The following is a 15,978-nucleotide window of genomic DNA, read 5'->3' on the forward strand; positions in this document are numbered from 1 at the left end:
GAAATCTGGTTACCCCTTCGTTGCTCCAAAACTCAATTCCATTATTTTCTACCGACATCATCTCACTCTTTCTTACCATGGATCTTCTCTTATTATACTATCACTCATACTTGCCACTAATCTATCCATAGAACCAACGTTTAATGTTCAAACAATTGCATCCCCCTTTTTACATCTCTAGAAATCAGAATTCATTTAATACCGTTAATTACCCAAGGAAATCACACAGTAGTTTCATCTTTTAATAAACCAAACCTCCTAAACTCACTCACTGTCTACAAATACACCCCGCGACATGTCTCCACAAAGTTCACTATATATTACTCTTCTCAACCCCTTTAAACGAACTTTCACTACATAAATCCATAACCCACACGGCTCCTAACCATTTCCCTCCTTAACTCTTTACACATCTCAAGCTGCCACTATCCACATTCTTACTTTCAATCTTTTCATTCTCGCGTTCATTATACTCACATCATCCCTTGTCTATATTCACTTATTTTTACATTACTCAACACACAATCATATCACTCATCCCGTCTCGCAAAATGTGCGCCATGCCTCAATAAACTATACCAATCTCCCTTTTCTTTTTCCACCATCTATCATAATCACATATAACTCATGTCTTCCCCACCGAACTCATACTCATCATAGTGCCACTCTTTACATCATAAGATTGGGTAACTTACGCTTCAGGACCAACACATACGTAAAACAATGCATAAAGAAGTAATACAACACCTTTGAATTACACATAATATGCAACGAATGTCAAAGGACAAACATATGACCCGAAATACGCATATGACTCCGACAGACCCCACTCGATCGAGTACCAGGACCTACTCGATCGAGTTGAGGCTACTCGATCGAGTGCCCAACATGCTCGATCGAGTGCCCGACTCGTAACCCAAACAGACCTTCGATCTCGACTTACTCGACCGAGTAGCCCGGCTACTCGATCGAGTGACCCCATACTCGATCGAGTGCCCGAGGTACTCGATCGAGTGCCCAAAAACACGATTCGGGTCAAAATAACGACAAGTACCCACTCGATCGAATCAAACCCACTCGATCGAGTCATGCTGACTCGTGAATACTACCCGCATGTTATCTCACATACCCCAACGTACTATGCATTCATTATTATTTCAACATTATGATTACAACTACGCATTCAAATCTGCGCGACTCCTCATACAATCAACAAAATAATCTACTTCGTGTTATTAAGTGCCACGTTATAAACAACCATCATGCTTTTCATCCAATTCGTTATATAAAACACATATCATTGAACCTCTATTCTTCATGTTACTACTCACCAAAAGCCAAACATTACCATCTATCATGCTCATATAACATTCAACTTTCTATTACCCGCATGTTTTAAATTTTCATAACTTTTCATAACACAAACCACACCCATACACTACAAATCCTATTCCCATGTTGCTAATACAACAACATTACAAATCCACTTCATCACACATCATCATATACGAACTACTTTCTTTTTCTACCATATCATTCATCATTCTCATATGCTTTTCCAACGATTCCAACCAACATGTAAGCCAACTATCATGCAACATGCTTTCAACAAACCATATACAGCACAATTAACATACACGTCGCACATATACACACGGACTCCACGTTCCCATACCATGTGACTGGCTTAAATATCATGGGGCCAAGATTTTGAAATGAGGGCGCCTACTCACCCAAAACCTAGCATCAGCCGGGGCTCCCATTACACATACACCAGGTTCATTTTATTAGACTCCCTATGTTCATTATGTTCATTAGTTACAGGTTCCAAAATCGTCGCTCTGATACCATTTGTAACACCCCCATACTCCAAGTGCCTTACCAGGACCACTCAGGTATAAGGATACTACCATCTCGGTTGCCCGAGGTACTGAATATCATAAGACAATAAAGAAACGTACATTTAAAGTAATTATAGATTAAGTGATTACATGTTCAAACCAAAACTAATAAAAGGAATTACAAGGTTCTCATACGGTCTACAGCTAAAACTATCAAAGCTACTAGACTTCGTCGACACAAATGGAAGACTTCTAAGCGCCACGTGATGACTCATCCCGCCTATCCCATACGCGTCATATCACACCGCTCAATAATCGCTCACCACCCCGAATGGATCACCACGTTTTTAAAACATTTAAACGGGGTCAAGTACTAATCACACAATTCAATATATATCAACAATAAGATAAACAGACAAATTGAACTGTCACACACACACACACACACACACACCACCAACTCCCGTCGTCTCAATATCGACCGTCCACCTTTGGACCCGCCCGAGTGGGGGACCGCAGCCGTTCCCACCTAAGCCCCGCTCATCGTACGAGCGATAACCCTGTCCCATTAATGTGCACATCCCCTTCCGTGGCGGGTTCCACGAAGGGCGAAACTAGGGCGTGAGATCACTCCCGCAAGTGACCCCACTCAGCCGAGAACGCATCTCGAGAACCATCAACAAACACAATCTCAATCACAACCACAATCATCATATCAAACAACTAACTACAGCACATCACCAATATCCCATTATGGGACTAATACTGAGTAGGAAATCCTACCTGGAAAGCACAACACGCAGACGGTATCTACAGCTGTATCAAAACGGCTCCTCTACGAATTCTCCTCATATCATACAAAGACATAAAGACTACACATCACAAACTACACACCAAAACCCCCAATTCCTAAATTAGGGTTTAACCAATCTTAACAAAACATTATAAAAACTATATTAAAAGCTTACCCTCGACGCAAGGAATCCAACGACACGAAAAACGACAAGAACCGACCGTCTGAACTCCAGGAATTGCTAAGAATGCGATTAGGAAGACGAAGTGGCTGCTTTCTCTCTTAAACAGGGTTTTAGGTTTTGTAAAAGTGAATTAAAACAATGACGAATATGTTTAAATACCTTAATCGCATAATTAACAAAACCCGAGAAAACTCCCCGTAAAACCGGACACTCGATCGAGTACCCAAGGTACTCGATCGAGTACCCCCTTACTCGATCGAGTACCCCAGCTACTCGATCGAGTACCCAACAGGTCAGAAACTATTTTATCTCGCAACTTACCCTTACTCGACAGAGTAAGGGCTACTCGATAGAGTACTCCAAGACTTATAAATACGAAGTATTACATGTTGCTTGAAGTTCTTGCAAGGCTTCCCGTAAAAGATCTTCTTACGTACAGATGTGTATGTACGAGATGGCGATCTATAATTAATGATCCAAATTTTATTTCGACTCATCTAGGGAGTTACAAGGGCAATACTACGAAAAACCAGTTATTAGCCGTCATGGAAGGTCGAAAGACCTGGCAAAATAAAGATCGAGTCTTAATTCGTTGTAGCAATACATTCAGAAAAGTTAAGCAACTCGAAAAATTGGATGACATGGATAGATGTCATGTTTTGAGTTATGTTAATGGCCTGGCCTTGGTTAGAGATGGGCCTTATAATTCATTTGATAGAGATGTTATATCATGGATCTACTATGGTAATTATAGCTCATTAAGAAAGATTTTACTTTGGAACCCTTCTATAAACAAATGTATTAAGGTCCCTAGGCCTCTGGGGATAATAAGTGATCTTGATCTTGGTTTAGGATTCGATGCATCGAAAAACGATTATAAGTTAGTATTACTTATGTATCCGCCGATACAAATTCAAACTGATAATCAAGGTGGTTTAGTCCTGGGATTAGTGCAAATTTATACACTAAGTACCAATTCTTGGGTTACCAAGCCCGATGTCCATCCACCATCACGTTGTTTAGTCGGGTCTCAAGTTTTTTTCAATGGCACGATACATTGGATGGCTTTCGGCAAAAGTGTTGTCGTAGATGGTTCAGTGTCGATAATAAACAATGATCGCTTGTATATTGTTAGATTTGAGGTGGTCGATGAGGTGTTCAGTGACTTGGAGTTGCCAATTCGAGTGGTCGATGTACCAACCGAAGACAGTTTTTTAACGGTTATGGAAGGTTGCCTCGCTATGTTTTGTGGTAATCCTTCAGAACATGATATATGGGTTATGAAAGATTACGGTAACTCAAGTTCTTGGATGAAATGTTACACATTTTCGTTAAAATACAGTAAGCCCTTGTATTTAAAGGGCAATGGGGAGTTCTTGTATGCCAAGGATGGATTGGGCATCAAGTCATATGATGTGAAGAAGAATCAGGTTAGGGATCTTGCAAGACCTTACTGTAAAACTTCTAATTATATGATTTATTATACATATGTCGAGAGCTTAGTACTATCAAGTGCACCCGTTAGGGTCACCGAGAACTAAGAAGCTTAAGATTCGCCATATAGATATGATGCATTTACATTATCATGTACCATGAAACTTCTCATAGTATGTATTAGTTTTCCGTTCGAGGACAACGTTATTGGCCCTAACTGTGTAAAATTAGATAAGGTCATACGGATTACGGAGTACTATACATATGTATCTCGTTTCTATACAAAATAACATAAAATAAATTATTTGAATTGATATTATTTTGGTATTGTATAATATTAAGCTATCAATTAAGCTATCAATGCTCTTTGAATGTTTATTCCTTCTGAAGAATTCGAGAAAAAGTATACTGCTTCTTAAGAATGGTCAATAATACGAATTAATCTCCCTTTTTGACATCTAACCGGCCAATTAAAAGCCATATTCATAACCTCCACAACTCAATCTCTTGCGTGTTGCGTTTGTAAACATTTATCAATTATTAAATTTGAACTTCCATAATATTCACTCTTTACAATCAATCATCATTAGCTCTTTTAATTACCCGGTTATCGCATAATAATCAGTCCTCAAAATATGGAAGATGGTTACTATGGATTTCAAATTTTCAAGTGTAGGTGGGCAGGAATAATCAAAAATTCAACTCTTACAAAACATGTAGAATTATTCTACAGTTTATGTGATCCCAACCATCCAAATTTATGTATGGACTTCCTAATTAACTATGGGAAGTCAACTCGCCGCCGCCACCTTTACCACCTTCAGAGCTCCAAGAGCCGCGATTAGGCATTAACAGAGTTAGGGACGCCGCGTCAAAGGACGAATGGTTATCTATAGTGGCGATGCATAGTGATGCATGGTTGTGCGCCATTGCATCTTATTTTTCTCGTAGGTGTAATTTTGATAAGGCGGATAGGAAACGTCTTTTTAATAAGATCTCGGATATGTCTTTAATATACGAGCTGATCATGAGTGGGAAGACCGGAAGACTGTTGGTTTACTCTATGTATGTAATTTCTACTAGGGGATTAGCAAGTTGGGTCAATAGTTAAGTGTGATTTCCTTGTTATTGACTACTATTAAGAGGATTAGGAGATTTATCTCCATAATAGGGTAATAATATATATTGAGAATTGATTGTATCTTGGATCAACCAAAAGAGGTTCACTAAGTGTGTGTGTTTGTCCAAACTTTTCAAAGTGTTTTTGGACTTATGAGCAAACACATCATATATTTAAAAGTTAATAGTAAATTCTAAAAAGCTCAACTATCATCTTTCCATAAAAAAATATAGAAGCACCAATTTGATGCTTTTGCTTCTTGAAAACTACTTTTAAAAAATTAAACTTAAAAAATAGAAACTCATTTTTATCAAAGTAGACCAAACATGTTCTAATTTGGGTTGGGTTAAGTTTTTTCTCATATTTGATAAATTCAATCAATTACTTGCTTACTTGTTCTCTACTCTTGTTTGAAGTTTAATTTGTCTTTGAATTCAACCAAAACCCCCCATTTTATATACTTGTCTTTTAATTAATTGCAACTATTTTAATTACATATTTGAAAACCATTTACAAATCCCCCTTATTTGGGATTCGACCCTTACTTTTCACTCTATTTTAGTATAATTAGTAGGTAATTAGTGAGATCATAAATAATTAATTTGACTGTTTTAAATAGCGACGTCTTTAGCGAGTCAACTTTTGGTAGAAGTGATTAAACACAATGAACACAATCTCCTTTATACTAAAAAGAATAAGACTTCTCCAAAATTTTCTCGCCTAAATGAATTTGGCTATAATTGGACTTTTATTATATCATATATGTAATTGGGCTTTTATTATATCATATCTGTTATTGGGCTTTCATTATACTCCGTATTATATTTACATCTGGATTATACTGAACTTTTCCTTTTCCACCGTTAATACAAAATATTAACAATAATAATAAATTTACAATTAAATTTCAAATTGAGTTAAATATCAGTTTTATTGTTATTTTCTGTAATTTTTCTATCTAAAATACCGTGCATTCGCGCGGGATCTATACTAGTTAATGAATAATCAACGACTAATAAAATAGCTAAGACCTTCCCGTAAAAGATCTCCTTACGTACAAATTGGTATGTAATAAGTGGCGATCTATTACGGATGATCCAAATTTTATTTAGACTCATGAAAAGAGCTATTAGGGCAATAATGCTGAAAATCAGTTATTAGTCATCAACTCATCATGGATGGCTGGAGTAAAAGGCAAAACAGTGAAGGAGTCTTAGTTCGTCGTAGCGACACATTTAGAAAAGTTACGCAACTCAAAAAATTGGATCACATGGATAGATCATAGATGTCATGTTTTGGGTTATATAAATGGGTTGGCCTTGGTTACTACTGAAATTACATTATGGAATCCTTCTAAAAATACATTATTGGACGTCCCTCTCCCTGAGGTGGTTGTAAGTTCTTTTGACCTTGGTTTGGGTTTTGATTCATCTAAAAACGACTATAAGGTGGTGCTATTACGTATCCTCGTTTGCAATTAAATCATGTGTTACAATCGTCCCTGGATTAGTGCAAGTCTATACACTAAGTACCAATTCCTGGACTACCAAGCCCAATGTTCTTCCTCCGTCACACAACGTGGTTGGGCTCAAGTTTTTGTCAATAACGCGATATATTGAATGGCTGTTGTTTCAAAAACTCTAGGTAATTTTCAATCAATGTACAAAGGTCGGTTGTATATTGCTTCATTTGGGTGGGCAACAATGTGTTTAATAAGTTGGAGTCACCTAGTGATGTCTATGGATCCCTTGGGCACAACTTTTTGACGATCATGGACAGTTTTCTCGCTATGCTTTTTATTCATCATTCCGAACACGATGTATGAGTTATGAAAGATTATGGACTTATGGTTGGACTCAAATTTTTACTATCATCAAAATTCCAAAATTCAGTTCACAATCATCAAAATTCCAAACTTCCAATCACCACATATTGATGAACGTCAAAATTACGAACTCTACAAATATCAAACGCAATGGCTCATATCGAGGTCCATCAAGGCCGAGAAAGGTATGAATTGTTCAATGGCCAGCTTTCGTTTATATAGTCTTTCTCCAGTTCAATAACCATATTTCTTAGATGTGGGATATAACATGGATAGTATTACTAATGTTGCTGTATTTACATCATGCGGTCGCATTGAATCAAGTCTTTCAACCTGTGATTTTTGAACTTTATGCTTGTAATGAGCAAATCGACATAACAGTATCAATTCCGTCATGCAATTATTCGATGCAAAATCGTAAATTCACTTCCCTACCGTCTAATACATATCCTGATCAATTCCGTCATGCAATTATTCTACAGTTTATGTGATCCCAACCATCCAAATGTTGTCGTAGATGGTTCACTTTCGATATAAACAATGATCGCTTTTATATTGTTACATTTGAGGTGGTCGACGAGGTGTTTAGTGACTGGAGTTGCCAATTCGTGTCGTCGATGTACCAACCGAGGACAATTTTTTAACTGTTATGGATGGTTGTTTGGCTATCTTTTGTGAGTCTTTCGGAACATGTTATATGGGTTATGAAAGATTACAGTAACTCAAATTCATGGATGAAATGTTACACGTTTTCATTAAAATACAGTAACCTCTCGTATTTCAAGGGTAATGGGGAGTTTTCGTATGCTAAAGATGGATTTGGCATCAAGTCATATGATGTGAAGAAGAATAGTGTTAGGGATTTTGCAAGAACGTACTGTAAAACTTCAAATTATGAGATCCATACGTATGTCGAGAGTTTAGTATTATCAAGTATCAAGTTGTCCCATTAGGGTCCCAGAGAACTTAGAAGCTCAAGACTGGTCATATATGATTCATATACATTATACCATTTAAAATTCGATACAGTCATACACGGTATATCTCGTCTATTTGTCGATAGCCAGTAATAAGTGAAAAAGTTGGATCTGTAATTATGGTTTTTGATTGTGTTTTTTTTTTGCCAGTATTTAATAGTGTGTTATTGCCATACTTTATCATAGTTGATGTTTGCTAACTTGAACGCAAGAAGCAGGCTATTATGTATAGTAGGTATGTCCATAATTTTTCGTTTGGAGCTTCATGATTATTTAAACTCCACCCTACAAATAATGAGCATAGTGTGGGTCATTTGATCATATATCATCTCAACCCGATGGCTGGTCTTATGGAAACGAATAAAAAACTACATCGCAACAGTATAAGTAAACCTTAACTGATTTGGAGAGGTGCGCCAGGCCCAAGCAATAGTGCAACGCATGGGCGACGCGCGAAGGCCCAGATAGCAAGCTACCTTGATGGACCTCCCCTCTTAAAAAATAAATTTAATATCGTGTGAACCAATGGTCCACATATCAGATATTAAACTGATAAGAACAGATACTACACTTGATCTTAGCCAAAAGGCCGAGAAAGGTATGATTTGTACAATGGCCAGCTTTCGTTTATATAGTCTTTCTCCAGTTCAATAACCATATTTCTTAGATGTGGGATATAACATGGATAGTATTACTAATGTTGCTGTATTTACATCATGCGGTTGCATTGAATCAAGTCTTTCAAGTTTCAACCTGTGATTTTTGAACTTTATGCTTGTAATGAGCAAATCGACATAACAGTATCAATTCCGTCATGCAATTATTCGATGCAAAATCGTAAATTCACTTCCCTACCGTCTAATACATATCCTGATACACAATTTCTCTTTCAAAAATCAAGTATTCTATACAAGATAAAATAAAATTATTTATTTGAATTTATATAATTTGGGATTATATAATACGCAAATGACGATATTAAGCTAGCAATGCTCTTTGAATGTTTATTCCTTGTGAAAATTTGAGGGATTTTCAAGGGTTTATGTTTTGTTTCGATTAAAATACCATTTTGTTGGGGGGAAATCAGATATGTGTGTGCTGTGGACTGTGGTGGATGTGGGCTGTGAAACTGTGTTATATGTGGTGGGCTAGTGACACTTGTTAAGTCATGTAATTACGGATTTTTAAGAAACCGTCTCGTATTTAAAAGACTATTCATCTCATACTTGTAGGGTTGTAAACGAGCCGATTTGAGCTCGAGCTCGCTCGGCTTGAATTTTTTAGCTCGAGCTTGGACTCGGCTCGAAACTTGTCGAGCCAGAAAAATTGAAGTCCGAGCTCGTTTTGTCTTTATATTATTTTCACTTTCTCACCTTTTGAATCAAACTAAATATAAATAATTTTAAAAAATAAATAAGATTATAAAATACTAAAAAATATTATATTATAATATACTTATAAATGGCTATATAACATAATTTAAAATAAAATTAATATAAAAGTGTAAAAATTATTAAAAAAAAAATTAGACGAGCCTAAACGAGCTTCAGTGCCGAGCCACTATGAACTCGGGCTCGACTCGTATTTAGCCAAGCTCGGCTCGAGCTCGAGCTTGGTTTGACCGAGCACAAATCTCAAGCGGCTTGCCGACGTGGACACACTCACATTTTCAGTAACGACGCCTCTACGAATCTCAAGCGGCTTGCCGACGTGGACATGAAGGACATTGTTTCCCCCTGCAGTTTTCTCATGTTTCCAGTTATTAAGCCACTTTAGTACATCTACAGACCCGTTTTCTGCAGCCTTGTAGACATCACGTTTCATCCCGACTGGCATTTGACAGCCATTTCATGAGAGGCGCTGCAGGCTCGGAAGAGAATAATGAGCCATCAGCCATAGTTCCTGCTTCTTTACTTCGCTCGTATTTCTTTGACAGACCAAAATCAACAACGCTAGAGGACTACTCTGCAAGCCTTAGAGTGTCAAAATAATGTTGCCCTACTTATTCTAACTATGAAATCTCTGGTGCAATTAATACTACAAACCCGTAGTCGACAATTGTAGTGTTTTAATACCATAAGTATCTTTAACAAGATTTATCATCGACCAAAAAGGGACAAAAAATCTTGTTCACAATTATCTGTCAAACTTACAAAACGGAAAACGAAAAAAAAAGTAAAATGTCCACCATGTATAAAAGTAAAATGTCCAGATGTTTGTCATCATAATTCGTTTGATGATTCCACTCGTGGCCGCGAATTAAAATATAACTTCTCAACTATTGAGGGAAGTTTACTTGACTGATCACATATACGAGGACTCCGGTGGGTTCCCTTCACCAAGCTACTGCCTATGAGTCGCCTCCTCCCACTACTTGAGAGCTTAGAGCAAACGGTTTCATGATCACAGATCATCTCATCTCGACTCGGCTGACAAATTATTAGACCACTGCTTCTTGAGAGCACGGCCTCTCCTCCCGCTGCTTGAAAGCTTACAATTTACAGTTTCAAGATCATCCAAACTGGACTCGCCTCCCGCTTGTTTGAAAGCTTACAATTTACAGTTTTACAATCATCCATACTCGACTACGTTGACTGTTAAATTCAACAACGGAGGAAAAGAGGCTGGGTTTGAGATTTATTCTCAACATTGACACTATTCAACCACGCTGCTTGAGAGCTAAGAGCTACGTACGGTTTCATGATTATCCAAACTCGACTTCAGAGCTCAGAGATTATTACGGTTTCTTGAAGAATAGGAAATTGTAAAAATTAAACTGGAATTGGAGAGGTGCGCCAAGCCCAAGCAGTAGTTCAACGCATGGACAACGGGTGAAGGGCCAGGCAGCAAGCTACCTTGATGGACCTCCCCTCTTAAAAAATAAATTTAATATCGTGTGAACCAATGGTCCACATATCAGATATTAAACTAATAAAAACAGATACTACACTTGATCTTAGCCAAAAGGCCAAGAAAGGTATGAGTTGCTCAATGGCCAGCTTTCGTTTATATAGTCTTTCTTCAGCTCAACAATCATATTTCTTCGATGTGGGTTATAACATGGAAAACATCACTAACGTAAGTATTCTAAAGAGTGCTACGGTATTTACATCATGGAGTTATTCAGTCTTTCTACATTTGATTTTGAACTTTATGCTTGTTATGAGCAATATGATTACCCTTTCAGCGATACAATTAGGCAAAAACTCGTCTCATATTTATAACTAAAGAAGTAAATAATTAATCTTACACGCTTTTGTCCTTTTAGCAAGAGAGAAGTTTCATGGAAAGTTCGCAAGCAGAGCACCCGATGATATTTGCTATTTTCGCTATATGCTGTAATGGTGAACTGTATATCTGATGCTCTTAAGTGTGTGTAAAAAAATCGTTATACAAATAATACAATGCTACATTTAGGGTTTTCATATTTTTTCCTATAACTTGTGTAGCAGATTTTGTTTTACCAGTTTTCCAGAGAATAAAGTAAATTGTTATACGACATTTTGTGGAGCGTTTTTTTGGACTATGTAATTCTCGATGCAGTTATCATTAAATGTCGCTGAAACAAATCAATTGCGCTCTTCTTACATATAAGTAAGAATGTATTATTGTTGGGGGTAGCTAACTAGCTAAGAAAATTTGTCTAACTTGTAGATTCCAATATGCAAGCTACCTCTAATGTAGTACTCCGTATGTAGCTAGATGTTAAGGTGTTCGGTTAGTTCAAATCTCATATCGAGTCTTTGCAAAACTTCTTACAATTTGTAACTGATATTAAAGCCGCCTTCATCAATATGACAATACTCCAATTGAGTAGAATGAATTTGAACCGAATGAACAACAAATGCGATAGTACATTTTAAGACATGTATAATCCGGTAGAAAAAGTTCTTGATGCATTATTTGCGTATGGCTGAGTTCTTATACAGAGTATTACCTAATTACATACACAAATTCTTGTTTTAGACGGACACTTTTAGTCTTATTTGTCAGACGGATAAAATGTTGCCATTTTTTAAGAAAATGTAACCAATTAATTCACAAAATGTTATGACTAGAGGTGTCATTTTTTACCCTGAAAATGATGTGAACAATAATGGTAACATGTTATCAGAAAATAACAACATTTTATTGTAAAATGATGACATGTTACCCGTCTTATTTCAGACTAAAAGCAATGGTCTTAAGAAAAATGGACTGAATTGTAAGAATATTGGGTCCAATACTATTTATGTGGACACACTATTATACAGATTGTATTTGTTTGCTATCGTTTAGGTTTAGCCCAATATAGTGATCCATCCGGATAATATAATACGGGCATATTAATCACGTCTTATAAAGTATGGGCCGGATATCTTAATTGTGTAGATACCCATTAGGTTACTAATGCATGATGGGCGCATTAGATTAAGGAGACTATATATGAGTCACCTGGGTTATGGTCCCTGGTAGCACACAATAACCTAATCTCCCCGCATCCCATCAGTAGAGAGATCCTATTGGTATGTGTGTCTACTAGAAGACCTAATCCTGAAGACCGTCCCTCCCGGCGGTTCATCCCAACCATTCGTCATGTAATCAGGTACGCTTCCGCATCTAGTATTTACCGAATAATTTAGTATGAAGTTTATGGTCTCTATTCGGATTAATTCTAACAAGTGGTATCAGAGCCACCTTCATATTAAATTATTTGGGTTGATTAAAATCATACGGTGTTCTTTGTGGTTTAATGCTCTTCGGTCTGTTAGTTGTGCTTTTCGGTTATCAAGCTATGTACAATATTATTTATGCACTTTATAAGTGCTTATCATCCATGTTGTTTGAATTAAGATTTGGTGATGCTCTTCCTTCAACATGTGTGAAAGTTGTTTTGACAATTATGGTAAATTGGTGACTATGGCATGAATACAATGGCAGAAAGTAAGTAATGAAGGGTTTTGTTTTAACGCTATTGTTTAAGAAACGAAATTTAGACATATCAATACTGTGCCGCCTGGAATAATAATGGATAAAGTAACCCTTTGAAAATATATTGACTGTCCTATTTTGATCCATGTCATGTAACTAATGTTTTGCATGTTTGGCGGCTTTAGGCTAAGTATTTTATGGGTGCATTATATGACATGTGATGTTCATTAATATGGAATCTTCATACATTTACATGTCGGTTAAGTTTGGCCATAATATATATCAAAACCCTTATTTTTGTGCAATAGAATTTTTACTGGGGTAAGATAAATAATGCTGAAAGTGGCATATACTGATATACTCATGAATATGGCCGATCCATCGTGGTTGTGTTTTGGTTTTATGGTAACATGACTTTGTCATGTTGAATTATGGATTTTAGTTTTGGTTTAGTATGTTAATGATCTTATAGTTTTTTCTCATGAATTAAGCATGCGGTTTCAAAATAGTGGTTTATGATCCGTGTGCATTTGGGTTTTAGTTCTATGCAATTCAGAATGACACTCGCTCTTGGACTCCTCGTTGTGGGGTGCTTTTGGATAATTTTTATTTGACGAGTTTCATAATGTGAAGTTTGTTTGGTTTATGGATATGGTATAATTATGTGTCCATAATTTCATAAGAGAATGTTTAGGGCTTGGACAAGTGAAAAATAAGGATATATACTTGTATGGTCTATTAATTTTAAAGACTTATATGACTAAGGAATGATTTTGATATAATTTTTTGTATATTATCACTAAAGGTTAGTCACTTGTCAATTAAGGACTTGTGTTTTCAGATTTAATAATTGGCCAATCGGATTTATAATAACGGGTCTAATATTTTAGGTTGTTTGATCGACACAATAAGTTGCCAAAGTAACCTCTATTGTGTAAGTTGAATGATTTAGAATATTATGACTACAGTGTGTGATTGAGTTTCATGCGGATAATGGTCGGCCCAAAGGAAGGCTATTATTTGGCCGAAATTCAATCATGCTTGTGGTGGTAAGTATGTAACAATTGTAAGGTTTCCATGTGAATATTAAGTCGGCCCAAAGGAAGACTTAATGTTTGACAGGAATTTATTGTTAATACTTGATCACTACACCAAGATGACCACTTACAAGTTAATTTTATGTCCAAAGACTAAACTTAATGTTGTGCTAGGTGTCTTGTGTTGATGGGAATGCCAATATTTGAATCTGAAAATCAAGTTAAGGGAGTGTCATTATGTTTATGACACTCATAAGGATTATGCCCATACAGTTTGTTAGGGTGAATAAATTTAAATTTTCAGTTTAGTGTGTGTAATTCATGCGAATAATGGTCGGCCCAAAGGAAGACCATTATTTGGCAGAATTATATACACGTAGGGTAATAAATATGTGACGATTATTCGGATTTTCATGTGAATATTGAGTCGGCCCAAAGGAAGGCTTAGTGTTCGACGTGAGCTTATCGTCAATATTTGATTACAATTACTAAAGAGTGATGTCTTTAACTAGTTAATATTTATGTTCACTAACTAAATATTAATTTCGGAAAGACACTTTAATTATTTGAATTTATTCAAAATATAAGGATGTTGTTTTGTTCATTCGTTTGACATTTATGGTTATTATATCTGTCATTTCAGTTACATTCTCAATTCGGATGAAACTATTTATTAAATGAATGGTAAGAGAATGTGAATTTTATCTCTGGTTGCTTTGATCTTACCTTGCTTTAAGAATGTATAATTCTGCTTCTCATAAGGTAAAAGTTATCGTAAGGACTAAGGTATGTAACTTTGAGAAGTATTACATTCAAAATGCATGAGTTTAGTGATTATTCGAATTTAGGGAAATATCTAAGGGCATTGTTTGATTAATTCGGTTAAGTTAATTGATTAATTAAGAAGCGCAAAAGTCAAACTCAAAGAAATAACAACAAACATAAGGTTAGACCTTTTTAGTCATTAGTTTGTTAAGAGTTTGGACACATAAGGAAAATCTAGTACCAGTTTTAATGCTTGGCGTGTCGGTAAAGTTAAACTTCTCATTCGGTTTGTCTAAGGTTAATTTTTATATCCAATCATGTTTGGTGGGTGAATTTGGTTTTTCCACCCACATAAGTATATTGATGCAAGTATAATTGAGATGTTACAAGCCAATTGATGATGAAAGATTCATCTATTTGGGGCATGTCATCATCCAAGTTATTTGAGACAATCAACTAATTTAGTTATTATTAATGACTTATTCTTTTATTTGTATGTGGAAAATACTTTCGGCACCGCCTTTAGGTGGACAGGGTTATTTTTCGTATGGACAAATTTGGTTTCTTGTCTATTGAGAAATAATTAATTTTGTATTTTCCTAATTCAAATAATAGTGAACCCATCATTTTTAATAACTTTATATAGTTTAGATTGGAATCTCTTTTAAGTAAACATGCATTAAAGTTCAATGGATATAAAGAAAAATTAAGAAATAACAATTTCTTTTCAGTATGACACATTAAAAGAAAATTAATGTTTTGCGTCAAAATGAAATTGTTGAACCCCTTTACTCCGGATATTCAAATTTAAGGGGATAAAGATAAACTAAGGGAGATTAGATATCAGTTATTTTTCGATGTCTTATTATTAACATATACGGAAAGGTGAACCATTTTATACTTAAGTATTAATGGTTTATATTATTATGTTAGTTTGTAGACGGAATTTAGGCATGGATATCTAAATCTCATTTGTGAGAAGTTTTAAGTTCTTGACGTTTTTAATGATATTTGACTGAGTTTTTTTTCTCAGTAAAGGAATAATTATGTCATTTTGCTCATAAGTGTTAATACTTTGGCAATGACTATTA

The 15,978-nt window shown here is 35.8% G+C and overlaps 1 protein-coding gene and 2 non-coding genes across 3 annotated transcripts; 1 reads left to right on the forward strand and 2 right to left on the reverse strand.

Moving 5' to 3' along the window:
• The first annotated feature begins 3,459 nt into the window (after positions 1-3,459).
• LOC141651120 (F-box protein CPR1-like) lies at positions 3,460-4,359 on the forward strand. The gene has a single exon (XM_074458843.1). The coding sequence runs from the start codon at positions 3,460-3,462 to the stop codon at positions 4,357-4,359; it is 900 nt and encodes a 299-aa protein (XP_074314944.1).
• Positions 4,360-8,580: 4,221 nt separating this feature from the next.
• Positions 8,581-8,776, reverse strand: LOC141654376 (U2 spliceosomal RNA). The gene has a single exon (XR_012547936.1). It is a non-coding gene; the product is annotated as a U2 spliceosomal RNA (small nuclear RNA).
• Positions 8,777-10,959: 2,183 nt separating this feature from the next.
• LOC141654569 (U2 spliceosomal RNA) lies at positions 10,960-11,155 on the reverse strand. The gene has a single exon (XR_012548125.1). It is a non-coding gene; the product is annotated as a U2 spliceosomal RNA (small nuclear RNA).
• Between the last annotated feature and the right edge of the window lie 4,823 nt (positions 11,156-15,978).

Source organism: Silene latifolia, chromosome 4 (genome assembly GCF_048544455.1).
Source record: "Silene latifolia isolate original U9 population chromosome 4, ASM4854445v1, whole genome shotgun sequence".
Classification (NCBI taxonomy): Eukaryota; Viridiplantae; Streptophyta; class Magnoliopsida; order Caryophyllales; family Caryophyllaceae; genus Silene; species Silene latifolia.

Coding starts and splice junctions, on each gene's coding strand:
- LOC141651120 (XM_074458843.1), top strand. CDS start 3,460: ATGGATAGATGTCATGTTTTGAGTTATGTTAATGGCCTGGCCTTGGTT.